Source organism: Gracilinanus agilis, chromosome 6 (assembly GCF_016433145.1).
Source record: "Gracilinanus agilis isolate LMUSP501 chromosome 6, AgileGrace, whole genome shotgun sequence".
NCBI lineage: Eukaryota > Metazoa > Chordata > Mammalia > Didelphimorphia > Didelphidae > Gracilinanus > Gracilinanus agilis.
The window spans coordinates 225,477,643-225,504,154 of record NC_058135.1 but is presented as its reverse complement, the minus strand read 5'-3'; the positions used below and the strand labels follow the sequence as shown (position 1 = coordinate 225,504,154).

General features: G+C 42.1%; 1 protein-coding gene across 1 annotated transcript; it reads right to left on the bottom strand.

Moving 5' to 3' along the window:
• Positions 1-1,370: 1,370 nt before the first annotated feature.
• On the bottom strand, positions 1,371-15,432 carry SPON2 (spondin 2). Its single transcript, XM_044681426.1, has 5 exons — positions 15,210-15,432; positions 13,320-13,543; positions 9,856-10,047; positions 9,191-9,365; positions 1,371-1,549 (listed from the first exon to the last, which is right to left on the bottom strand). The coding sequence occupies exons 1-5, from the start codon at positions 15,430-15,432 to the stop codon at positions 1,371-1,373; spliced, it is 993 nt and encodes a 330-aa protein (XP_044537361.1).
• Positions 15,433-26,512: the final 11,080 nt, after the last annotated feature.

Here is a 26,512-nt window from a genome sequence, read left to right as displayed (position 1 = left end):
GGGTCTCACTGATCTATGAATTCTCTACCCTCCCTCATTTCTACTCCTGAGGCCTAATGGTTCCTGGGAAGCATTTTTTTTCTGAATTTACAAGAAAAAAAAAAGGCCACGTAAAGGTTGCTTAAAGCTAATAAATTAGTTTAAAAAAATCATAAACCAGGACATCAACATCATTAGCCTCAAATGTATATAAATAAACTCTCTGGAGGAACTAATTCAAATTCAGGGATACCCATGAAACATTGAAACTGATCAATACTATTACTATATGATGACCAAACCTTACTGTAGCTTTGGAGAAATACCATTGTGATATTCATCAGCCGATCATTAAGTGATCATTAGGACAATGTTAACCTTCACTGAAGACTTCCTCCCAGGGTCCCATGGTTGGCAGAGGTAGCCCTGGGCTCTGGAAGGCCATATCAGCAAAGCAAAAACTCCCAAACAGTCTGCCAAGCTAGAAAGTATGAATTGGGGAAAAGATGGTGGATCCATTGCTCATAAACTAGGGTAGCCAAGGGAGGAAGGGTACATCTCCATATGGCTGACCAGGTAGGGGTGATTTTTATTTTTTGCCACAGTAACATATAAAATATAGAAGAGATAGTGTGATGCCATCAGTGGAAATAGTACAGGATGTGTAGTCAAAAGACTTGGGTTCAACCCCATCACTTAATACCCATGTAATTTAGGGCAAATCACTTGATTTTTCTGACCTCAGTTTCTTCTTCTATAAAATGAGGGGGTTGGATTAGATGACTTCTAAGATGTTCCTCCAAGCTCTAAATCGGTGAGCCTATGATCTACTAAAGTAAGTAGGAGGAGGGGTGGTCAACTGCCTCATTGGAGGGACTGACCTCATGGAAGAAATTATGGATCCTTGAAATGATGGAACATGCCACGGCTCCTTGTCAAGCTGTTTCTCCAAATGTTATGTTTTTCTAGAATCTGTTACTGATGGGGGAATTGGAGAAAAGAGAAGATGAGGGGCTGAGCATGCCAGCATTAGAGGATACAATCAGTTTTCAGAAGGGAATCCAATTTGTTCAGAAAGAAATCTCCCATTCTGTCACTAGAGGGTACTGTGAGCACTTCTACCATATTGGCAGAGATTATTTGGGCTTCGGATCTCTCAACCCAAGTCAGAATGCTGCAGGAATGTTTAGGCATTTAACTGAAACATCTCACACAATTGGTCACCCAGGCTGAACAAAGGGTCGCTCGATAGATAATGTCCCATGACAGGCCACGGCCAACGCCTGAATTCCCCAGGATTGACTTTTCTGCCAGCTTCTGCCTCCAGCCCAGCTTGATTAACCAGAAGTGATCTGGGCACTTGGCTGGGGGCGGGGGGTATGCCATGGTCCTTAGATACAGTTGTCAGGTTCACACGCAGTCTCTTCTTCCAGGGCTGGGCAGGGGGTCCCGTTATTGGCTGGCTGCAGACGGACGTAGCGAGTGCGGCTCTTGGCGCCTGTCTTTCCACATGGACCTGTGCAGAGACCCCAGGAAGACCACAGGGAGACCTCACAGTCCAGAGGTGTTTCTGGAAATGGACAAAGCATAGAAGAGATCCAGCTAGAGTTGAATCAAGCATTAACAGATGTATTTCAGGAGAAAAAAATAGACATATTTACCCCTTTTACCAGCCAGGTGAAACTAGTGAATAGCTGTCAACTTAAAAAAAATAAATAAATAAAATAAAAGCAATACTAGGTGGCTCGGTGGATTGAAAGGTAGACCCAGAGATGGATAATCCTGGGTTCAAATCTCAATTCTGCTTCTTACTGCGAGACCTTAAGCCAGTTTCCATTTCTTCTTGACCCTCGGTTTCTCTCTGTATAAAGGAGATTGGACTAGATTGTCCCTGATGGCTATTCTAACTTAACATCCCAAGTCCTATACCCTAAAGTTCCTTTTGGGGGTGACATTCTGTGTCCTAAATTTCCAACTCCCATGTTCCCTGGGCTCTGTCCTCTCCCAACTTGGGCATTCACTTTTTTAAGGCCCTTTCTTTAGCTCCAACATTCTATTTTCTGAGATTCCTTCTAGCTCAAACATTCCATTTTCTATGGTCCATCCTAGCTCTGACATTCTATATTCCAGGGTCAGGGTGGTCCAGTGGAAAAAATATTGACTCTTCAGCCAAAGGACAAGGTTTGAATCCAAGCTCTAGCAGGGAGATGGTATAGTAGATACAAATATGGGCATTAAATAGAGAGAACACAAGGGTCAGTTTCTGCCACAAATACTTATTAGCTGTGTGACCCCTACCAAGTTTCACTTAACCTCATCGTGCTTTGGTTTCCTCATCTGTAAAATGGGGATAATACAGCATCTACACTTGTTGTGAAGAGCAAATGAGATAATATTTTTAAGCACATTGGAAAGCTTAAAGCACTCTATTATCACTTACATCCCTATGTTACCTCACTTCTCTGCCTTAGGCTCCTCATTTGTAAAATGAAGGCACTGTGCTAGCCTCTGAGGTTACCGGCGGCTCTTGGGAGATGATTGATCGACATTTTATATGTAATGTTCTAAAGTCCCTTTTGGTTTTGATATGGTATAATTTTTTTAACCTCAAAACAATATATTTTGGATACTACCTCTTCCATAGCTACTTGATCTGCCTAGGGACATTGAATTCAAAGGATTTGATTTTTACATTCCTATAATAAAGGCCATATGTTGCCTGGTAAATAAAAGCTTCTGTTTTCTGCTTTGGAAAATGAGCTGTCGTTTTGTGGCAGCCTGAAGGCTCCTGGCCCCCGCCACCACCGCCGTGTGTGCTGTGTTTACTCCGCCAGAAAGTGCCAAGCTCTCCTATTGTGAGAAAACGCTCAAAAAATGACAAACACTCTGACAACAGTTTTGACAAAACTGCAACATTTGATTTTCATCCCTAATGGATTCCAAAGGGAGCAGTCAGATCCCAGGATCATCATAAGCAGGCAGACCCCTCCCACGGCTTGAGTCGGAGGGTCTCGGGCCCCCTGCAGTGGGCACTCGCTGCAGAAGCCTGTCTTTTCAATCTTTCATTTGACTATGTCTTGCTCATTTCCCCAAATTAAAAAGAAATCCATTGGGCTTTATGGCTGAATCATTTCACAACTTACTTTTTCTCCAAGCAAAGGTGGAAAGCTTGGATAAGACACTAGGCTATAAGTGAGGGAGAGGAGGGAAAGACGAGACCATCTGGCTTAGCTGCCCAACTTAGAGCAAACTATTGTCCTCTGATGTATAGCAATTTTCCAATGAGCAAAATGCAAGTCGCTCTCTTTCTGGTACTGGGAAAACTGACTGAGAATTCTAGAAACTGAGAATTCCATGATCTTGCAGTTAGAAGGGACCTCAGAGCCAGAGTCTGGTCAGCCCCTTCTTGAAGTATGGAGCATCCTTCCCAGGAGAACGGAAGCCAGGTTTTCTGACTAAGGGGTTAGGGTTCAGATGTTATTTATCCCTTCTCTGTCTCCCTCAACAGCACCCGGTACAGACTAAGAAAGGGTAGGAAAAGGGAAAGCTCAGAAAATTCTTGCTGAAAGCCTAATTGATTGCTACAGCCCAGAGATTCAATACCAACGCCTTTCATCTTACTTCTGGAAACAGTTTCAAATCCATATTAATTTAAGGTCTACAGAAGTTCCTTATCCATTAAGATAAAGATCTGTTTGTTGCAAACCAATCGCCTTAAATCATATGATCCTCCCTGTGTCCCTGCTTCCCCTTTAGAATGTGTCTTTCAACAGATAGGAAGACTAACTTCAGAGTAAACGTATGGAGGATTAACAATGTACAGCTAATTTGAAGGACTTGAAGAACTAGGTTTGGAGTGTTTGTTTTTTGGGGGGATGGGGTGAAAAGAGGTTCAGGAGGTCTCCCAAGACAGAATCTTAAGTTCTTTGAACCAGAAGGGGCTTCTGAAGTCAGCAAGGTTCAGTGTCCTCCAGTTGTGGCCAACTTCTCCATACCATCCTTAGCAAGGGATCACTCAGCCTCTGCCTGGGGCTCTCTAGGACCTGAGAACTTGAGAACTGACCCTCTGCTCCTCAAGGCTGCTCCCTTACACCTTGGGACAAATTTAAATGTTTTTCCCTACCTCGTGTCCAGACCTGCCTCTCTGTGGCTTCCACTGAAAGATCAATCCCCTCATTTTATAGGAAAGAAAACTGAACCCCCAGAGAAGACAAAGGACTTGTCCAAATTCTAATCCAGGTCTTCTGACTCCAAAATCCAATGTTCTCACCATACATTTCTGTGCTCTGGGGTTAAGCAGGGCAAATCTCTCAGGTCAGCCCTTAAGGTGCCCTTGTTAGGCAACAGTCCCTCTCACTTACCCACATACATCCCACTCACTTAAGTCTTATTTCCTCTGGGAGATATAGTACAAAGACTAAAAAGAATTGGATGGAGTATCTCGATGAAGTAAGGAGCTTAATGAGTATGAAAAGATTGCCCGATTCATTCTGATTAATTTTTATAATAAATTAAAGGAGAGGTAGAACCCTAACAAATAAGTTAGTTAATCGTCCTCCCCTGACATAACATGAATCAGTACAAATCTGTATTCCTTAAACATAAATCACATTGTGGTGTGATTTTTCAATTCAATTAATCAAATGTTTAAGATCCAACTGTGTGCAGTGCCTTGGGCTAAGCGATGGATTGTTTTGAGTGGGAGGGGGGAAATTCATTCTACTTCTTTATATAACCATTTTACTTATTTACTTCTAAAGCCATAATTACAGGATGAAAGTCTTTAGAAGTTCAATGTTATAGAATAACTATGCCCTATGCACCCAGGAGTCCCTTCCCGCCTCTAGTCATCTACTTCCTCCACTGTAAAAAAAGGGGGGTGGCGGTGATTGAACTAGTTAGTCTCTCAAGTCCTTTTCCAGTTTTGACATTCCACATCTATTCTGATTCTCTAGTCTATTTCCAGGTTTGTTTGGGGTTTTTTGATTGTGGCTGTTAAAAGTCCCTTTCAGCTCTAACATTCTATGTGTTATATTTTCAAGTCATTTCTAGACCAAGCAACTAGGTACCGAGGCAACTAGAGGGTTGAGCTTCGAGTCAGATAGACCTGAGTTCAAATTTGACTTCAGAAATTTACTATGTGACCCTGGGCATGTCTTTGAACCTCTTATTGCCTCGGTTTCCTCAGCCATAAAATGGGGATAATAATATCATTTACCTTCCACAGTTGTTGTGATGATTAAATGAAATAATAGCTATAAAGCACTTAGTACAGTGCCTGGCATATAATATGGGCAGCTAGGTGGCGACGTAGTGCATAGAAGCTTGGGACCTAGAGTCAGGAAGACTCATCTTCCTGAGTTCAAATCTAGCCTCAGATACTTCGTAGGTGTGTGACCTGAGCAAGTCACTTAATCTTCTTTGCCTCAGTTTCCTCATCTATAAAATGAGTTGGAGAAGGAAATGACAAACCACTCCAATTTCTTTGCCAAGAAAACTCCAAATGGGGTCATGAAAAATTATGTGACTGAAACAACTGAATAACAACCACAAATAGAAATGATTATTAATATCATCATCATCATCAGTCCTGGCTCTCTATCCATTGAGCCACCTAGCTGCTTCTTCAGCAAAGTTTAACTCTCCATGCAGCCATCACTCCCCAATGTCATTACTTCTTTAAGAGCTATAAGCTTTAGAAGCTGGCTCTTCCTTCTTCCTGCCTCCTGCATTCCTGCTCCTAATCTCCATCTTGGCAGTAGTTCTGCTCTGCTCTGCTCTGCTCTGCTCTGCCCTACAAAGAGAAGAGCCCCTGAAGGAGAGAACGCAGATGTTTTACTGGTCTTCTATTTGGGGTTGGGAAACATTGCTCTAGATGACACCCTCACTGTTCCAGGCCTCTGGATCAGTGGTGTTAATGCTATGTCTTTTTGAAAAGAGACCAACCAGGAGCTCCTTAAACCATAAACTCAGTTAAGACTGCCCAGTCTTCCAGAAAGGTCTGATACCAATGTCAGCTAGCTGGGGAACTCTAGCAGCAGCAGTCAGCCAGCACAGATGATGGAGATAGGCACGGGGGGGTGGGGAGGGTGCAGTAACAGGAACAAGATCCTCATACTCTGAAATCCTTGTATTTCTCACCAGTTAGCACTAATTAAAAATCTACTGTGAGATCTGTAGTTTCAGCATTAATCAAGCATGAATTGCAGAATCTGTATTGTTATCAGTTACCCATTCTATACCATCAATCGCCTCTACTGGTACTGTAATGTTCTATAATGGGCATCAACTTTGTGCTCTTCTGTTTTATTAATTACTCATATTGTTCTATATTTACTTTAGTTCTGAACTGTTAGACATTATTAATTACCAGGTGAGGCTGCATCTGTCCGTTCTGCCCCCCCCCCCAATATTCTCATTCCAGCAGGGTAGTGAAATCTCTCCCACATTGACAAATGATGAAAAGGTAGACAATGGGGGAACGTGAGATATTTGTTACTCTGGCAAGCCAGAAGAATCCTCCAAACCTGAGCAGACTCCTTATTCCCTATGACATGTCAAAAATAAAACCACACCTCTACCTGAATTTGGCCGTGCCCATTTTCCAGGATTTTCAGGCTGCAAGAGGAAAAGGTGAAGATTTTTCTGGAAGCTCCCAGACCTTCAATAAATAAGCAAACCCTAATCCACACCTCTAGTGGCTACTCCACACATGGGGCTACTACTCCATTTCCTATAGGGCTACTCCATCAGTTCCAGGGCTGCTCCTCCAACAGCCTAGGGCTGTGGAGCTGCTACTCCACACCAAGGGCTGCCACTCCATCACCCATTAGGCTACTCTATTAGCCCCCAGGCTAACCCTTTAGCCCTAAGACTATCTGGTTGGCCTCCAGGCTATTCCACCAGCTATTGGGCTATTATACCACTTTAAACTTCTTCTCCAAATAAAATTCTTTTCTTACTTCTGGATTGAACAGAGTTTGAGCCTCCCATTCTTGGGGCAAGACCCAGCTACAAACTTGGGTATGTTTCTTCCACAGCACAGACCTTACATTAAAAACCAACATTTCTCCTCATAGCTTAAATTTTCAACCGGATTCAGGGATGTAGCCTAAATAAGCAGATTCCCTGAACCGATCCAAACCTGTCTTTACCCTGGGCTACCCAGGCAGGGAATAAAGTCTAGAGAGATGTAGGAATCAGTGAGAACCTCATGAAGCTCATATTCCTTCTCTTCTTCTAGAACCAGGCCAAGAGAATGTGGTCCCTCAGGTGCTGCCATAATAGCTCATAACCCTCATTATCTTTCCTTTGGTGTTTCATTTGCATCCTCTGAAGATAATGGCCTCAACTTCTTCATTTTATAGATTGTAAACTCCTCCAGGGCAGCGATTGTGCCACTTTGGGCTTTGTCTCTCCAGTGCCTAGCACAGTGCTTGGTATACTTCATAAATATTTGCTGATGAGCTGATTTGCCCTAGTTTGAAAAATTCAAAGTGAGGACAGCCTATCTACACTTGACTAGGGTGGTCCTTGAATTCTAGATTTCTAGCCAAGCTAGTACTATAAAGCCTTTCCAGTGTAGAAAGACCTACCAGAGATTCCCCTCTGCTGTGAGAATCCAGGATCACCTCATTTCAGGGGGGCATTCAAGGGAAACTTCAGTGGGTAATTATAGCATGGTACAGTAGAAAGAATGGCAGTTTTGGCTTTAAATGCTGTTATATAATATGTGACCAGGAACAAATCACTTAAATTCCCTTACTTTTCTCACCATAAAATGGGGATAATAATCATCTTACTCCCTATCTCAAAGGATTATTTTAAGAAAAGCATCCTGTACACTGCATCCACCTATACATTTTTTTGTGATAAAAATGTTAAATAAGACCTCTTCTATTTAAAATGAATTCTTTTGGAGGCAGCTGGTGGCTCAGTGGATTGAAAGCCAGGCTTAGAGAGGGAAGGGCCTAGGTTCAAATCTGACCTCAGATACTTTCTAGCTGTGTGACCCCGGGCAAGTCACTTAAGCCCCATTGTCCAGCCCTTACTGCTCTTCTGTCTTGGAACTGATACACGGTGTTGATTCTAAAATGGAAGGTAAGAGTTTAAAAATAAAATAAAATAAAATAAATTCTTTTATTGGGGTCTATGATTTCACTGATGTAGGACTATCCTGGTGTGGACACTCTCCAGTGATGCAGCTTAGCAATTCATCTTTGACTTAAAGAATTGTTCTCACCTTTATTTTGTCATGGACCCCTTGGAAAGTCTGGGGAAGTCTATGGACCCCTTCTCAGAATAATGTTTTTAAGTGTATAAGATAAAATACATAGGGTTACAAAGAAAATCAGTTAGAATGAAATCCAGTTGTTAGAAACAAAACAAAAGCAAAAACCACTTTAAACAAATCCCAAGTTTACAGATCCCAGGATAAGAACTTCTGTCTTTTTTTTAAACCCTTACCTTCCATCTTAGAATTAATACTGGGTTCTAAGGCAGAAGAGTGGTAAGGGCTAGGCAATAGGGGTTAAGTGACTTGCCCAGGGTCACACAGCTAGGAAGTGTCTGAGGTCAAATTTGAACTCAGGACCTCCCATCTCTGAATCCACTGAGCCACCCAGCTGCCCTCAGACTTAAAGAGTTGCCTGTCTGGCCTCAGATACTAGCTAGCTGTGTGACTCTGGGCAAGTCACTTAACCTCCCATTGCCTAGCTCTTATTGCTCTTTTGCCTTGGATCCAATTCTTAGTATTGATTCTGAGATAGAACAGTAAAAGTTAAAAAAAATTTTTTTGCTTGGGGGGGCGGGGTCAGGATGATAGAAGGGGAGGGAAGCACTGACAAGTTAAAGAATTTGCCCAGGTTCACACAAATGTGTACCAGAGGCAGGACTTGAACCTCGGTCCTCCTGACTCCAAGGCCAGCCCTCTATCCAATACGCCAGATCACCTCTCAAATGGAATAAGGTCAATACCACCAAATTCTTCCCATTTGTATATGCTTTCCCAACCATTATCTCCTACATTATCTCATTCTTCCCCAAAGTCCCGGCGGGAACAGGGGGAAGGAAGCTACTCCTCCTCAGTGGCACCATTCCATACAGCTGCTGTAGCTAAATTTGTTTCCAATTGGGTCACTGGACTTCCTTTGCTTTGGGGTTCCACCCCCAGCCCAGAGACCACATGCCTAAATGGCACCCGCGGATTTACCTGATAGAGCATCTTCGATCTCGTTCCCCATGCGGACCACGGGGGGAGGAGTGGGGACGAAGACCCTCTGCCTCTTCTTGATTCTCACCATGGTCACTCGGGCAATGGGAGGCAGAGATTTCAGCCTGGGATAATAGAAGGAGTTTGCAGGGTGGCTTGGAGAGGATGATGTTATCTGGAATTCAAGCAAAGCAAACATTTGCTCAGTCTCCAAAAAGGTCTCTGATACCCCTGTCAGATAGCTGGGGAACTCCAGCAGCAGGCGAGCCCAGTCGGCCAACGAAGACCGTTGGCCAAAAACCACATTTCTCCTCTGGATTCAGGGCCGTAGCCTAAATAAGCAGATTCCCTGGAACCATCCAAGCCTAGGCCAAGTTGACTAGGCAATTTGCTCAGCCTGTCAATTCTCATATAATGGGGTTTATCGAAGCATTATCTAGGCAGTCAGGTTTAGACAGCTGTCAGATAACAGGGAGAAGTGACCCAAGAGAGTGTCTATGTGCTTGAGTGAAGTTCAATGACCCCTCCTGCTCTCTTCCCTCAAGTTCCTTGACAGAAAGCTGCTTCTCCAGAATGATCCCAGCCCACAGAGTTGGGATATGGGTTGGATGAGGGCTGAGGTCCGTCCCCAGCCCTAATGACCTCTCTGATTCCAATACGCCTACCTCTTTCACCGTGTCCTGAGGGATGGTGGCGAAGTTGGGGGAGGAGAATGTGAAGCCACTGTCTGTCCCAGCATCATAGGGAAAGAGGTCCATGGTGACTTGTTCTTTCCATCGGTTTCCTTCACAGAGATTGACGCTATCAACTCCGACAAACCAGTCAGGACTGGGGACAATCCGTACTAAGAAAGACACCTGGCAAGGGAAAGGCAGGGAGATTGACTGCTCTGAGAAGGAACCTGTGACTCTCCTGGAAGCCCCCACTGGAAAGGTGGATGGGCTGAGATCAGTACCTGCAGGGTGACCCTCTAAAACAGTAACTGCCAAGGGCTTCTCTATAGAACAACATTAACTAGGGAATGAAGAAGTTATGTCAAGGATGCTTTAAATAGCTCCAGAAGAGTCTCAGTCACTGCTCCAGCTCGTCCTCCATATTATTGTTAAGAGGGATTTTGATGTCACCATGCAATTCCTCCCCTCAGCTATCTCCAGGGGCTCCCTATTGCCTCAAATACAAAACATGAACTCTTCTGTTAGTTTTTCGTTACCAGGCTACAACCCTGTCTTTCCTGAAAATTACTTTTCCTCTTGCACTCTGTAATCCAGTCAAAACTGGTCTTCTTTCTGTTCCTCACACACAGACCTATCTCCTGCCTCCACACCTTTGCACTGGCCATTCCCCATGCCGGGGATGTCCTTCCGCCCTCTTTCTCTCTATTCATGGCAGAGTCCTTCTTCCTTGAAGATGCAGCTCATGCTCTGTCTTTTGCATGAAATATTTCTAGACCCTCCTAACTGCCAGTAGCTTCACACCCAAGCCTCTCTGCATTTACCTTCTTTTGTATATGTTTACATTTCTTCACTGGCTTATATTCATGATGTAAATATTTCTGTATGTTCTTGTTGCCTCCCCCATTAGAATGTAAGCTTCTTGAGAGTAGCGATTGTTTCATTCTTTGTATTTGTATCCACAGAGCCTGGCAAATAGTGTGGTCTTAGTACATACTTGGTGATTGATCAGAAAGATCATATAATAGGGGACGTGATCATTTCAGACTCACCCACTTTGGTATAACCAATACTACATGCCTCATTGTTTTGGTGCTTCCCTTTGTTACCCTTCATAGATATCCCATTTTGTGCAAACTGAAGAATTATGGCAACCCTACGTCCAACAAGTCTGCGGTCACCATTTCCCCAACAGTATGTACTCACCTCTTGTCTCTGAATCACATTTTGGTAATTCTGGCAATATTTCAAACTTTTTCATTATTAATGTATCTGTTATTGTGATCTGAGACCAGCGATCTTTAATGTGACTAGCATGATCTTTTGGGAGCTCCACAAACCTCACCATCTAAGATGGCGAGCCTGATTGATAAATATTGTGTGTGTTCTCACTGTTCCACCAACCAGCCAATCCCTGTCTCTCCCCCTTTCCTCTGGCCTCCCTATTCCCTGAGATTCAACAGAATTGAAATGAGGCCAATAATAACACCCCAATGGTGAAAGGAAGAGTCGATCGATGGAGCAAACATCATTGTTGTCTTATTTTATGAAATTGCCACAGCCACCCCACCCTTCAGTAACCGCCTCTCTGATCAGTCAACAACCATTAACAATGAGGCAAGACCCTCCAGCAGCAAAAAAGATTATGACTTGCTGAAGACTCAGCTGATGGTTAACATTTTGAGCAATAAAGAATTTTAAAATTAAGTTATGTGTATATCTTATTTTATTTTTATTTTTTATACCCTTACCTTCCGACTTGGAATCAATACTGTGTACTGGTTCCGAGGCAGAAGAGTGGTAAAGGCTAGGCAATGGGGGTTAAGTGACTTGCCCTGGGTCACACAGCTAGGAAGTATCTGAGGCCAGATTTGACCTCCCATCTCTAGGCCTGGCTCTCAATCCACTGAGCTACTCAGCTGCCCCCGTATATATTTTTAAAACATACAATTGTACACTTATTAGACTATAGTGCAAACCTAACTTTTCTATACCCTGGGAAACCAGAAAATTGGTGTGACTTGCTTTATTGCAGTGGTCTGGAAACAATCCACAATATCTCCAAGGTATACCTGTACTGGTTGGAACTTGCCTTGTCCAGGGAATTCTATGCCTTCAACAAATAGCAAAAAGCAGGTGAGCCCAATGAGGCAGGGTCTAGGGTAGAACTCTACCTGAGGAGTGCCTGAGCTTGCACACTCACTGTATCAGGAAATGTCCCCTAAAAAGGACAGGAGGGACCAAGGACAGTTATAGTTCACTGGATCCCCAGCAGCTGCATACACAAATATCTGCCCCTCTGGGGGCTTTCTTGCCAGTGAGCACCTTGGAGGAGATAGAGACAGCGCCACATCTAAGAATACTTGCTGGAAACCTTGGCAATGCAGACCCTCCATTCCCCAGCCCCAGAGGCTTGCCTGGGTCTGACCCTTAGCACTGCAAGCAACCAAGTCAGCCCAAAGGCTCCAAGGACATAGGCTACCAGTCCAAGGACAGCGGTAACATCCTTTCCTCCTCTTTAGATGGCTCACTCATGTGCCCAGGTAATGCTGCCTCTACACTGGTAACAAATGCCTCAAATAGGTCACCTGTAGTTCATGTCCCAGTTTACCTTTTGCAATTAGTTTTAAAAGTTATAATAATAACTTTTATTTCATCATTTTAAAAGTATTTAATTTAATATTAATAAATTATATCTTAGAATAATTAATTCAAATAATAAAAGGAATACTTTAATTTTAATAATAAAAAAGCGACAATAACATTATTAATAATAAAAAATTCCATCCCTATAGTACTTTCCTTATTCTATTACAGTGATGGGCAAACTTTTTAAAGAGGGGGCCAAAGGAAAGGAAATGCTCATCTGTCAGTCTGTTTCTAAGGCGACTCTTTTGAAGTTTCATTGTATTATATTCGTCAGATTAGGAATAATGTCTCTGTGGCTGGATAGAACATTTCAGGGGGCCTCATCTGGCCCCCAGGCTGTAGTTTTCCCATTACTGCTCTATGAGATAAGTAGTACAGTGAATAGGGTATTGGACATGGAGTTAGGAAGACCTGGGTTCAAACTCTGACTTAAATACTTACTAGCTGTGTGACCATGGGCAAGTCATTTAACTTCTTTTTGTCTCCATTTCTGCATTTGACAAATGGGGAGGTTGGACTCCATTGGCCCCTAAGGTCCCTTCCAGCTCGATTTTAATGATTCTATGTTCCCATCATCTCCATTTTACAAATAAGGAAACTGAGGGAGGCTCAGTAAGCATTTTTGGTCATATAGTTTAGTGAGTTTCAGAATTAGAATCTGAACCCAGGTCTTGGGACTCCAGATACCCCATTGCCTAGCGTGGGTCAGGGCCTTTGTGTGGCAGGGCACTGTTTTTATGATGCCTGCCTTTCACTGGAAAGCAAATGAAGACAAAGATGCTCCTGAAAGACATCGAAAATTCACTTACTAGTGAATGCCTTGAATGTGCTTCTAACTGAGTGGAGGTCTGTCCTGTGCCACTGGGGATTGCTGAGGCTGAGAAAACACTGTGCACACTCTGAATTTTCTCACCAGCTGCCTCGATTTCTTTCATCAGTTCCCATGCTTCGCCCTTTTCAGCAAAATCCCGAACCCCATTGCTGGCGTACTCATCCTTCTTCCACATACTATAGTCAGAGCTGTGTGTGGCACCTGTGGGGGGCAGATATTAGCCAGAGGGACATTAGAGAAGTCAGGGAGTGCAGTGGGTAGGGTCAGGGAATACCTAGGGGTCTAACCCAGGAACACAAAGCACTTTCTGTGTGATCCAAGGCAAATTACATTACAAAAATCCCTGAAACATATATTACAAACATGCAAGCTACATACATCCCTGAAACTCCATTTCCTTGTATTTAAAGGAGAAATGATACTAGGATGCATTTCACAGAGCAGCAGCGAGAATCAAGCCCAACAATGTATACAAAGTAAACAAACCTTAAAGTCAGTGCTCTAGGAAAATGTCATGGCTCCTCAAAGCCTGTGGGTTTGGCTCCGCCTTACCCTCTGGTTTCCAAGATGGTCCCATTTGGGGGATGGGGGGGTGCGGTTTAGACATCCCCAGCCAGAACTTGTTTATCTAACGTTACTGTCTGCTCTAGACATTTTCATCTGGAGGAGGGGAAGAAGGAAGAGCTGAAATATTTTTAGTGCTGACAAGTTTGAATTCTGGACTCTAAAACTAAACTTGGCCAAGGGCTCCCCTTCCAGAAATATCCTTCTGGGGCTTCTGGTACAGAATCAGATCTCTGGAGCCACTAAGTGGAAGCATCATCAGGGGGCATAATTTGATATTATTTCTGGGATGTAAAAGTCATAGCATGCATAGTAGAAGGAGTACTTCCTAGATTTGAAGTCAGAATAGCCCGGTGTGGGTCCCAGTTCTGCTGCTTATGAGGCATGTGAATTGAGGCAGTTTAATTTCCCTCTCTGGGTCTCAGTTTCTTTTGGGTGACAATAATATTTAAACCATTTGCTTCACAGAATTTCTGTGAGGATCAAATGAGAGAAGATTTGGACAGTTAGTTGACACAGTGGTTAAAGTGCTAGACCTGAAGTCAGGAAGATTTCACTTTTTTGAGTTCAAAACTGGCTTCGAACATTTACCTGCTCTGTGACCTGGGCAAAGCACTTGCCTCAGTTTCCCCATCTCTCAAATGAGCTGGAGAAAGAAATTGCAAACCACTCCAGTATCTTTACCAAGAAAACAGCAAATGGGATCATGAAGACTCAGGCATGACTGAATAAGAACCTGTAAAGTGCTTTAGAAACGAAACCATGATTTAAATGTGAGGGTTTTTTTAGACTTTGAAATCTACATTAAATCCCTTCATTCTCATGTCTCTACACTAGGCACTGATGTTTGTTGGTTGTTTAGTTGGGGGTTTGGGGTTGTTATTCTGGGGAGAAGGAGTTTGGGACCTGTGACTTCATGAGTGAAGGGAGCTCCTGGGGAGAAAACACCCTCTACCAGCTCTACCACAATGGAGACTCTAGACTTAGGGAATTGGCATGGGGGATGGGGGATTGAGAAATCAAATGCTTTGTGAGAGAGGAATTCAACCCTTCTTCCTGACCTCAAGACCAGGTTTCTTAGAACTGAAAATGAAGGACCTTCCAGATCATTTGTGTCAAGCCTCTTCTTTTACAGATGATGAAGCTGAGACTCAGGGAGGACACAGAACGTGTCCAAGGTTAGTAAGGGGTAGAGCTTGGATTCCAACTTCCCAGCTTCCCACTCAGAATCTTTGAGTTCCATCATTGCCTCCTAACACCAAGTTCAGCATCTTTTCAGCTCTTCCAGCCTATATCTACTTACCTAGTAAAGAGGACCACTGTGCAGGGGGTCTGAAGAGAGGGTACTGCTTGGGGAAGGCTGTCTGGCTCCATTTCCCAGTAAAGGCGATACTGTACCTCCCCAGACCCGGGGCTGTGCAAACGGCCTCCTCCCCCATTGACAAGCAGCTGCTCCAACTCAAAGCTGTCAGGAGGAGGGTCCCCACAGCTCTACAGGAGCGGCAGACACGCATCAAACTTTCCATTTCCCTGAAATGTGGAAAAGGGGGGAAATACCCGCGTTGACACGACAGATCATCACAGACCCAGAGAGGCAGGGGACAGAGAGCCTAGTGGCAAGGGGGTTACCTGTCTGGTCTCCTTGTGAAGAGTGAACTCTGCACAAGGAACTACATCCAAACTGCCTGGGTGGGGGAGGAGGTCTGGCTGAACACATCACCAGGCTTCCTTCCCCATGTACAGTATTCTCTTTCCCCACCCACCGCCAGCCTGGCTCCAGACTCCAGATGGGCACCTCCAACGGAAAACCCCCGGTTCCCTTCCCTTGATTCCTCCTGATCAGGCAGCTGGAGAAATCTAGTCCTGGTTTTCTTCTCCAATCCTATTAGCCTCACATCTGGAATTAATTAGACCGGCAAATGTTTCTGTGGGAACCATCAGTGGTGTATTTATTCTTTTAAAGAATGCCTCCTATGCCAACATTGTGATGAATTTCAAATGCTGTCCCCAAATTTCTGGATCCTGCCAGACGGGTTTGGGCTAAGTGGATTACAGGTGTACTTTAGAAGGGGTCTGCGGCTGCCTTGGGCGGGCACCAACCTAGACGACCCCAAAGCAACATGGGAGAGAGTTGCTGTCACTGGCGTGAAAAGTTGCAGAACGCAGGAATTTGCCTTTCTGAATATACCAAGGAAGTCGAATCTGTAGATTGGGATCCATAGGGCGGGGGAGGGGGCCAGTACTCACTCAGGATAGCTGTGGGCAGGAGCAGGGGTGGCAGGCTGGGGGCTGCGGGGCACCTGTGCTGGCTAGCAGAGGAATGGCAGCGGATAACTGCTCAGTGGCAGCCGTCTGTGAGCGGGACAGCTCGAGCAGCCTATTTATGCCTGAGCAGGGGCCCCCTCTGGCCAACGAGGAAGGGTCACCTTTAGACCTTCCTGTTCGACGCCCTCCAAAGCTGCTGGCTTCGGACGCTCTGGCTCTGGTCGCGGCTCCCTGGGGATTGATGGGGCCAAGGGCGGGTTAGAACCTCCCTTTCCCCCAGCACCCCCTCCCTCACGCATACAACACCCTCCCCTTGCTGAATGGACAAGGCACGTGAAGGGTAAAAAAAAAATCTTACCCACAGCTCAAGTTTTGTGGCGCCGTTGCCGGGACTTTTGCTCTGCTGCTAAGAAATTCCGAGTTCTGGGGGTAGGATGACGCCGCCCGCCTCCTGGCCGGGATCGAGCTTGGGGGGAGTGGGGCTCTTTAGAGGGCCGGCCAGCTGCCCTCCAAAGTTTATGGCTACAAAATGATGCCTCTTCCAAACATTCTCTGAGATCACTCCTCCCTTCCCTCTCTTCCCTGCTATCTCCTCTCTTTGTCTCTTTCTTTTGTTCACTTTTCTTTTACTCTTCTTTCTGACTTTTTCTTTCTTTCTTTCCTCTATTCCTCCATTCAATGTAATGAACATTTATTAAATATCTATTGTGTGCGAGAGACTACATTCCACATTTTAAAGCGCCTACTATGAATAAGGATGAATAGGGGTTTCTCTCTCCTTCCTTTTCTTTCCATCATGCCTTCTTTCCAGCCAGCATAGGTGCCCTACAATACTCCTCCCCAGCCTGTCACCCTTGCTCCTGCCCTCAGCTATACCGAGTGAGTACTGGTCCCTGCCCACTCCCAACCCCCAAGGACCCCAATCGACAAGTTTTATTGCCTTGGTATATTCAGAGACAAATTTATAAGTTCTGCAACTTTTTATGCCAGTAAGTCTTATGCCAGTCTGTTTCCGTTTCTTTTTCTCTGCGTCTCTTGTCTCTCACTGTCTTTGTCTCTCAATCTTTCTTCCCTCTTCTCTCTCCTTTCTTCCTTATTAATTTTTCTCTTACTTCATTCACTTATTCATTCAAGTTTCATTAAGCACCTCTACTCTTCTCTCATGCTTTCTGTCCTGCCCCTTGCCTTCATTCTTTTTCCATGCTCCAGTTCAGTTTTTCTCTTTGCTCTACATCCATAACTCCAAGGGATCAAATCAGAACCCATCTAACACCCTTGTAGAAGTGGAGAAGACATAATCCAATCTTCTTCTTTTGCTTGAGTAGCAAAGCTCTTTGAACACCTGAGATTGTGTGTGTAGTAGGAGTAGTGGGGCATGTGTGTATTGCATAATACTGGAGATACTACCTCCACACTCTTGAGTGATGAAGCTAGGATGCTGAGAAGGTGCCTTGCCAACCCAAGTCCACTGGCCTTTGGGGACTGGCATTCTGGACCTTGAGTCAGACCTTTGATTCTGTAACTCTGTCCTGCTTCCTTGCCAAATGCAGGTTTTTGTTTTTGTTTTTTTCAGCACAGCTAGGAAAATGCCAAGAAAGGACAGCATTGGGCAAAGGAGGGTTTGATTAACCAAGCAGAAAAGGATCACAAGTACAGCCAGTGTTGAAGTACCAAGTACTTTAGGGAACTTAGGGGAAAATGAAAAGAATTTGAGCTCTTTTCTACCTTTTTGTGCAAGTCTTGCTCAAGGAACATAGCTGAGCTCCTCTGAAAGTCATGAGTTACTCATTCTTAAATAGAAATGGTTCATGCCACTATAAAATGTTTCCTGTCAATTCAAATCCTAAATGGCTGCACCTTTCAGGGACAATAGAAAAGTAGGGAGGCAATAGTAATAGGATGGCTTCAAGACCCTCTTTTTACCTTCAGAAAGAACTACTTTTAAGCTAATCTAGAAAGACGAGACACTCTTATTTCTAAATACACTGCTCATCCTCTCAGAAATGTCTTAGAACTACAGAATCACAATGTTGATAGGGACCTCAGAAGGCTTCTAATTAAACTCTTCTACCCAAAGCATGAACTCTCTCCACAACATAGCCAATAAATGCTTATCTATCCTCCATTTAAAGACCTCTAGTGACAGAAAGATCACTCCCTTTAAAAGAAGTCCATTCCATTTTTTCATAGTTCTAATTTTTTTCCTTATATTCTTGGCATAATCCTCTCCCTCCAACTTCCCCCATTGTTCTCTCTTTTTGAAAAATGATTAAAAATATTTTCCCATAACATATAAAAGCAATTTTTAAAACATTCATTTAAAAATATTTTAAGCGCCAAATTTTTTCCCTCCCTTTCCCCCCTTTTCCCTCCTTGAGGAGTCAAATGATTTAATTTAGATTATACAAGTGCAGTCATGCAAAATATATTTCCATATTAGTCATGTTGTGAAGGAAAACATAGGCCAAAAAAACCAAGACTCCAAGAAAAGTAAAGAAAGAAAATAACTGTATGCTTCAATATACATTCATATTCTATCAGTTCCTTTTCTCTGGAGGTGGATAGCATTTTTTATCATTAGTCCTTTGGAATTCTCTTGGTTCTTTAAATTGCTAAGAATAACTAAGCCATTTACAGTTGATTGTCACACAATATTGCTGTTACTGTATATAGTGTCCAAGTTCTGCTTACTTCATTTTGCAACAGTTTATATGTCTTCCTAGTTTTTTTAATCATCCTGCTCATTATTTCTTATAGCACTACAGTGCTATAAGATTCTTTAACAATCGTATATCATAATTTTTTCAGTCATTCTCCAAATAATGAACATCCCCTTGATTTCCACCAAAAAAAAAAAGTCACCATAAATATTTTTGTATGTATAGGTCCTTTTCCCTTTTTTTTTTTTTTTGAAATTGTCTCTCCTGGATCTATTTTCCAGGTCAGTTGTTTTTTTTTTTCAATAAAATATTTCATATTTTCTTCTGTTTTTTCCCCTATTCTTTTGATTTTATTGTTTCTTGATGTCTCATGAAGTCATTAGCTTGAAATTACCCAAATCTAACTTTTAAGGGATGATTTTCTTCCATGAGCTCTTTATTGTCCTCCTCTGTGTCTGTGCCTTCCTCTTCTTTGTCTCCATAGAAATTTTCTACTGTTAGGTTTTATTTTATGTTTGCTTATTTTGTTAGCCTTTTCCTAGAATTTTACTTTAATCTTATAGATGGGCTCTGTTCTCAAGTAGAGGGGACATTCTCTAAAACTTCAGTTTTGCCTTGCTGCTACTCTTCACTCTATTTTTGGGTTTCTGCAAGTTTTAGTTCTTCCAAAGTGGTATGATGACCTGTGGACTGGGAACTCTGAAAGCCACCTCCCACTGTTGATTCAATCACCCCCTGGGATTGAGGAAGATTTGCAGAGCTCAGAGCACTGCGAGCTACCCTGTGCTTAGGGTCTAGTCTCAGGCTTGGGCAGGGGCTTTTGGTCTCACTCTGGACTTGATTAGGTCAGGTATTCTGTGGACTACTTTGCCTTCAGGTTGTAACTTCATCTTGAGCTTGGGTAGGGGCTCTATGCCTCTTTCTGGGCTTACACAGACCAGACTTGTTATAAGCACTACCCTGTGCTGGGATTCAGAACCCAGTAGGCTTGGGCAAGGGCTCTGAACCTCCCTTTGGGTTCCCTCCAGCTAGGTACCTTGCTGACTGCTTTTTTCTGGGGCTTGGAGCCTTGGTTTGGGTTCTAGTAAGGGCTTAGAGCTTCCCTCTGGACCTGTACCAGCCAGGACAACTGAGGACTGCCTTGTTCTAGGGCTTGGAGCCGCACTGCAGTCTTGACCTGGGTCTTGTAACTTTAAGGGGTGAGTATGGGGTTGCACTGCTATTGGCTTAGGCAAGATTTCAGGCTTTTGACTTGTCTTGGGTCCAGGTTCAGGACCTGGAACAGTTTATGTGAAGTGGCAGGGCATGCTGTTGATTTGTACCAATACTCTTTGGTGTGGCCTCCTATGAGCTGTGCTCTCATCTCACCACAGCGAACCAGACCCTCTCTGCCTACCTTTCAAGTTGTTCTATGAATGTAAATTGCTTCATTCCATCTCCTTGTTAGTTATTTCACCCAAGTATTCATTTTGAAGCATTATTTTAAGGTTGGTGGAGAGGATTCTCACTGTGGTTGGAGCCTTTCCAGCTTCTACTTCCATCTTGACTCTGCCCCTTTCCTTTCCTTTATTAAAAAAAAATTAAATCTCTTTGGGATACAGACCAAGTAGTGGTATTTCTGGATCAAAGGATATGTAGTTTTATAGCTCTTTGGGCATAGTTCAAAATTGCTCTCCAGGATAGTTGGTTAGCTTACATCTCTACCAATAGAGCATTAGTGTCCCAATCTTCCCATAACCCCTCTAATATTTGTCATTTTCCTTTTCTGTCTTATTAGATAATCTTATAGATATTAAGTAGTACCTCAGACTTTTTAAATTTGCATTTAATTAATCAATAATAATTTAGAGCCTTTTTTCAAATGACTATGGTTAACTTTGATTTCTTCATCTGAAAACTGCCTGTTCATATCCATATTGGGGAATGGTTTATATTATAACTTTGACTTCTTTTTTTATGTATTTGAGAAAAGAGGTCTTTATCAGAGAAAACTGCTGTAAGCCCCACCCCCCAACTCCAATTTTTAACTTTCTTCCTAATCTTGGATTCATTGGTTTTATTTATGCGAAACCTTTTCTATCCTCCCTTCTATTAGTCCTTTTTCCCATTTTATCTTCCCCTCCTACTTCACTATTAGGTAAGATATGTTTCTATCCCCAATTGAATGTATATATTATCCCCCTTTTTGAGTCAATTCTAATGTGAATAAGATTCAAGCATTACAAACCCCACCATTTTCCACTGCACTGTAAAAGTTCTTTTGTACTTTTTTTAATGTAAGATAATTTCCTCCATTCAACCTCTTCCTTCCTCCTTCTTCCAAAGTATCCTTCTTTATCACCTTTTCATTTTATTTTTATGTATCATCCCATCATGATCAACTCACATCTGTACCCTCTGTATATGTATATTCTTTCTAATTGCCCTAATAATGATAAAGTACTTAGGAATTACAGGTAGCATTTTCCAATGTAGGAGTATAAGTGAGTTAACCTTATTGAATTCCTTATAATCTTTCTTCATACCTTTCTATGCTTCTCTTGAGTCTTATATTTGAAAGTCAGATTTTCTATTCAGCTCTGGTCTTTTTCTGAGGAATGCTTGGAAGTCTTCTACTTCATTAAATATCCATTTTTTCCCTGAAGAATTATGCTCACTTTTTCTGGGTAGGCGATTCTTATTTGTAGTCTTAGCTCCTTTGTCCTCTAATATAACATATTCCAAGCTGTTCAAACAGTAAATGTAGGAGCTGCTAAATCTTGTGTGATCCTGACTATGGATCCATGTTATTTGAATAATTTCTTTCTGGCTGCTTGCAGTACTTTCTCAATGACCTAAGAGCTCAAGAACTTGGCTATCATATTCCTGGCTATCTCTTTTAGGAAGTAATTGGTGGGGTCTCCCAATTTCTATTTCATCCTCTGGTTCTAGGATATCAGGGCTATTTGCCCTAATAATTTATTGAAATATGATTTCTAGACTCTTTTTTTGACCAGGAATTTCAGGTAGTCCAATAATTCTTAAATTATCTCTCTTGGATCTATTTTTCAAGTTCATTTATTTTTTCCATGAGATATTTCACATCTATTTTTTCAATCTTTTGGCTTTTTTTTATTCCTGATGTCTCATGGAGTCATTAACTTCCATTTTCTCAATTCTCATTTTTGAGAAATTATTTTCTTCACTGAGCTTTTGTACTTCTTTTTCCATTTGACCAATTCTGCTTTTTTTAGAAGTTCTCTTTTAAAGTGGGTTATTGTGCTTCTTTTATCATTTAACACATACTTTTTTTAAGGTGTTATTTTTTTTCAGTATTATTTTTGTGCCACTTTTACCAAGCTGTTGACTCTTTTTTCATTCTTTTCTTCCATCACTCTCATTTCTTTTCCCAATTTTTCCTCTACCTCTCTTATTTGATTTTTTAAATCTTTTTTGAGCTCTCCCAGGAATTTTTTTGGGGGCCTGATATCAATTTACATTTGTCTTTGAGGCTTTTTGCATATAGTTATTTTGGCATTGTTGTCTTGATCTAAGTTTGTGTTTTGAGCTTCCCTGTCACCATAGTAACTTTCTATGATTAGATTAATGTTTTGTTGTTTGCTTATTTTCTCATCCCTTGTTTTTATTTACTTTATGTTAAAGTTGGGCTATGATCCTGGGGTAGAAAGGGCACCATTCAAAGTTTTAGGTTTTTTTGTGCTGCTGTTTACAGATCTAGTTTTGGAGGTTTGTAAGTTTTCAATTCTTCCAAGATAGACTAATTTTAGAAAAGTGGTGATCACTCTTTTCTGTCCTGGAACTGTGACCAGGATCCCTGCTCCCCTGTGGCCATATAATTTAGTGTACTGTTGCTCCTACTCACCCTGGGACTATGACTTTGAAACAAGTATGGGCAGTGCAACAGAGTCCTGGAGCCCATGCCAACAAAGGCTCCTTTGTAATTTCCTTACCAGGTGTGATTCCCTTATCATCTATAGACTGAGAGCTCTAGAAGCCATCGCTAACAATTCAGTCACACAAGACCCCATTGTTTCCTTTTGGTGCCATCAGTAACATTTAGTATCCTGGCTTAAAACCATGCATCTCACTGTGCGACCTGAGGCAAGTCATTTAACTTTTAAGAGCCTCAGTTTCCTCATCTGTAAAAGGAGAAAGTTAGGCCAGATGGACTCTAAAGTCTCTCTAGATCTTTGGTTCTATGATTCTAACATCTCCCTTAAATCTTCTCTTCTTAAAATTAAACATCCCCAGCTTCTTCAACCAATCATCTTTTGAACCTTTCTCAGATTGTTACAAACTCTCCCTAAAACTTGGCCCCCAAGAAGAAAACAAAATCCCCCACATGTGGTCTGGATAGAGCAGATTATAGAAGAATTATCACTACCTTTGTTCTGGACACTAGGTATCTCAAGGCTGCCAAAATTCCCATTACCTTCTCTGGCTGTCATGACACACTGTTTACTCATTGAAAATGTTTAGTCCATTAAAACCCCTCAGTGATATTTCACAAGAATTATCTAATCCTCTCCCAGATTGTATTCATAAAGTTGTTGTTTTTGAACCCCTATTAAAAAAAATCAACCTAACAACTAAATTTCATCCAGCTTTGTGTTTTCTAAGCATGTTATCTAAGCATAACTTCTATGCCTTTATCTATAATTAAGGTATTGATTAGGAAATACCTCTAGGGTGCTCTATTTGTGACCCTCTGGCTTTATATGGTTTCATTAACTGCTATTTTATGAGGTCTAGCCTGTTTCCCTCTAGACTCTTCTCTGGGCCAAAGATCCCTAATTCCTTCAATGAAGCCTTTTATGGTATGTACCAGGCTTTTCAAACTTGGACAACCAACCAAATTGAATTATAATTGGGAAATGTTAAACAAACTAAATAAAAACACATTATAACAGATAATATTAAGTTGTGGTTTTCTAAGTCAAGAGGCAGCCAAAAAGGATCCATTTCTATTTGAGTTTGACACCACTGATATGGTCTATTGTAGTGAGGGAGAATCATTTAGGGACCATGTGCCTAAACTGCAACCCTCACACCAAAGGTGAGTCCCCCACTTTACCCCAGACAGGGGAGAGAGGAAGTGCTTCCATTGGGTTGCTGGGCAGAGGGGTAGGTGATGGGAGAAATATACTCAGGTGAACATGGAGAGGGGGAGGGGAGTGTGCCATAGGTTTGCCAGTTTGGGTCTATAGTCTCTTCGTCATCCTGGCTGCCTTTCCCTGGAGATGCAGCAATTTCTCAGTTAATATGTAGCATTCATAACAATACACCTAAGGAGTACTAACTAGAGCACAGGAGAGACTACCATGTCCTTTGTTATGGACTCTATGACCCTGCTAAAAATATAATATAATAACAAATATTTATGTAGCACTTAATTGGGAAATTAAGGCACCATGCTAAGCATTTTACTATAATTATAATTTCATCTGACCCTTACAACAACCCTGGGAGGCAAATACTATAATTAACTCCATTTCATAGGTGAAGAAAATTAAAGAATCCGAGGTTAAATGACTTGACCAAGGTGACATAGCAAGGCAGTATCTGATACTAGATTTGAATTTAGGTCTGAATCTAGGCTTAGCACTCTATCCATAATGCCTTCTAGTTGACCAACTGCTAATGCACTAGCTTTGAGGGATACTATCTTGGAACTTTTGTCTACAATAAACTTTCAGAGTTCTTAGGGCCCTGTTTTTCCCGCACATAAAAATTGAACTTACGCAATTGACTTTTTGAGCCATATGTAAGAATTTACTTTTTTTCGGTAATGTTTTAATTTCATAGACTTGGCCCATTAATCTAACTTTTGGATCCTTTTAGAATACAATTCTTCCATTCGACATATTAACTATCCTTGGAAGTTTCATGGCATCTGTAATTTTTAAAGCATTATATCTATGGAAAGCATCCCATTCATCAAATCTATAGCCAAAAACATATAATGAAAGGGCAAATAACCAATCCCCATGGAATAGCACTAGACATCTCCCATTATGGGTCTGTTAATGATCATTCTTGATATTGGGTCATACAACTAGGTATAAATTCACCTAACAGTGCTGTCATCTAGGACACATTTCTTCATCTCCTTCATAAGGATAATCAAGAGATTTTGCCAAATGCTTTGCTGAAACCCAGGCATATTGCATCTAAGGCACTGTCTTGATCTTCTAGTTGAGTTGCCCTGGTCTCCATCTCCCCTAAAAGTAAATTATGTTACCTTGGTCTCCAGATGAAGTCTTTCTGACTTTATGTAGTCTTTTTTCTAAGTGCTCACATACCACCCTTTAATAAAATATCATACAGGGCCCTCATTTCAGACATGCTCTCTCTGGAAAATGTGCCATGTTCTGGACATCTTTCTGGCCTTCTTCCTTCCACCTCTCAAGAATTTTTTTTCATTTTTTTTAAACATTTATTAATATTCATTTTTAACATGGTTACATGATTCATGCTCCTCCTTTCCCCTTCGCCCCCCGCACTCCCCCCACCCATGGCCAATGCACATTTCCACTAGTTTTGTCATGTGTCCTTGATCAAGACAAATTTCCAAATTGTTGGTAGTTGCATTGGTGTGGTAGTTTCGAGTCTACACCCTCAATCATGTCCACTCCGACCCATGTGTTCAAGCAGTTGTTTTTCTTATATGTTTCCTCTCCTGCAGTCCTTCCTCTGAATGTGGGTAGCATTCTTTACCATAAAGCCCTCAGAGCTGTCCTGGGTCTTTGCATTGCTGCTGGTACAGAGGTCCATTACATTCAATTTTACCATAGTATATCAGTCTCTGTGTACAATGTTCTTCTGGCTCTGCTTCTTTTACTCTGCATCAATTCCTGGAGGTCTCTCCAGTTCGCCTGGAACTCCTCCAGTTTGTTATTCCTTTTAGCACAATAGTATTCCATCACCCGCATATACCACAGTTTGTTCAGCCATTCCCCAATTGAAGGACATCCCCTCCTTTTCCAGTTTGTTGCCACCACAAAAAGTGCCGCTATAAATATTTTCATACAAGTCTGTTTATCTGTCATCTCTTTGGGGTACAAACCCAACAATGGTATCTCAAGAATTTTATATACTCTCTCCTGTTCTATTTGTTAGGCTCTGTGCTTAGATGCTTTTAATTATGAAAGGCTGTGTGATATGGTGGAAAGAATGCTGGACTAGAACCAAGGAGAGGCCTGCTTTCAAACACCACCTTTGATATCTATATGTGATAAAGGGTAAATGACAGCCTTTCTAAGCTGCTGTTTCCTTGTCTTATTAACAGGATTTAATTAATGGGGCTAAACCAGATTGAGGGATTTCAGGCATCTACAACATACTGTTGTGAGCCAGGAATCCATTCACTCAACAGAGAGTTAGGGGGCCACCTGAGCAGTGGTCAGAGCCCACACAAGTCACTTCATCTCTCTTTCCTGGTCAAAACTTCAAGGATCAATCATCTATCTCATCTATGGGGGTACTCTCCATGAATGTAGACTGCAGCCCCTTTACAGATTTCAATGAGTAGCCATAGCAGAGGTGATTCATTTCCTTGTTATAAATCATCCCCTACTATTATAAATCAAAGATCTATCAACCTTGTGGCCCAAGCTACTGGTGATGAAAATTTCAGAACTTAGCTAGGCTGAACTTCATATGATAGCTTCTCAGGTCATGT

Coding starts and splice junctions, on each gene's coding strand:
- SPON2 (XM_044681426.1), bottom strand. CDS start 15,432: ATGGAAAGTTTGATGCGTGTCTGCCGCTCCTGTAGAGCTGTGGGGACC. Junction 9,366..9,855: donor CTCAGGACACGGTGAAAGAG/GTAGGCGTATTG, acceptor CTTGAATTCCAG/ATAACATCATCCTCTCCAAG. Junction 1,550..9,190: donor GATCGAAGATGCTCTATCAG/GTAAATCCGCGG, acceptor GTCCATTTCCAG/AAACACCTCTGGACTGTGAG.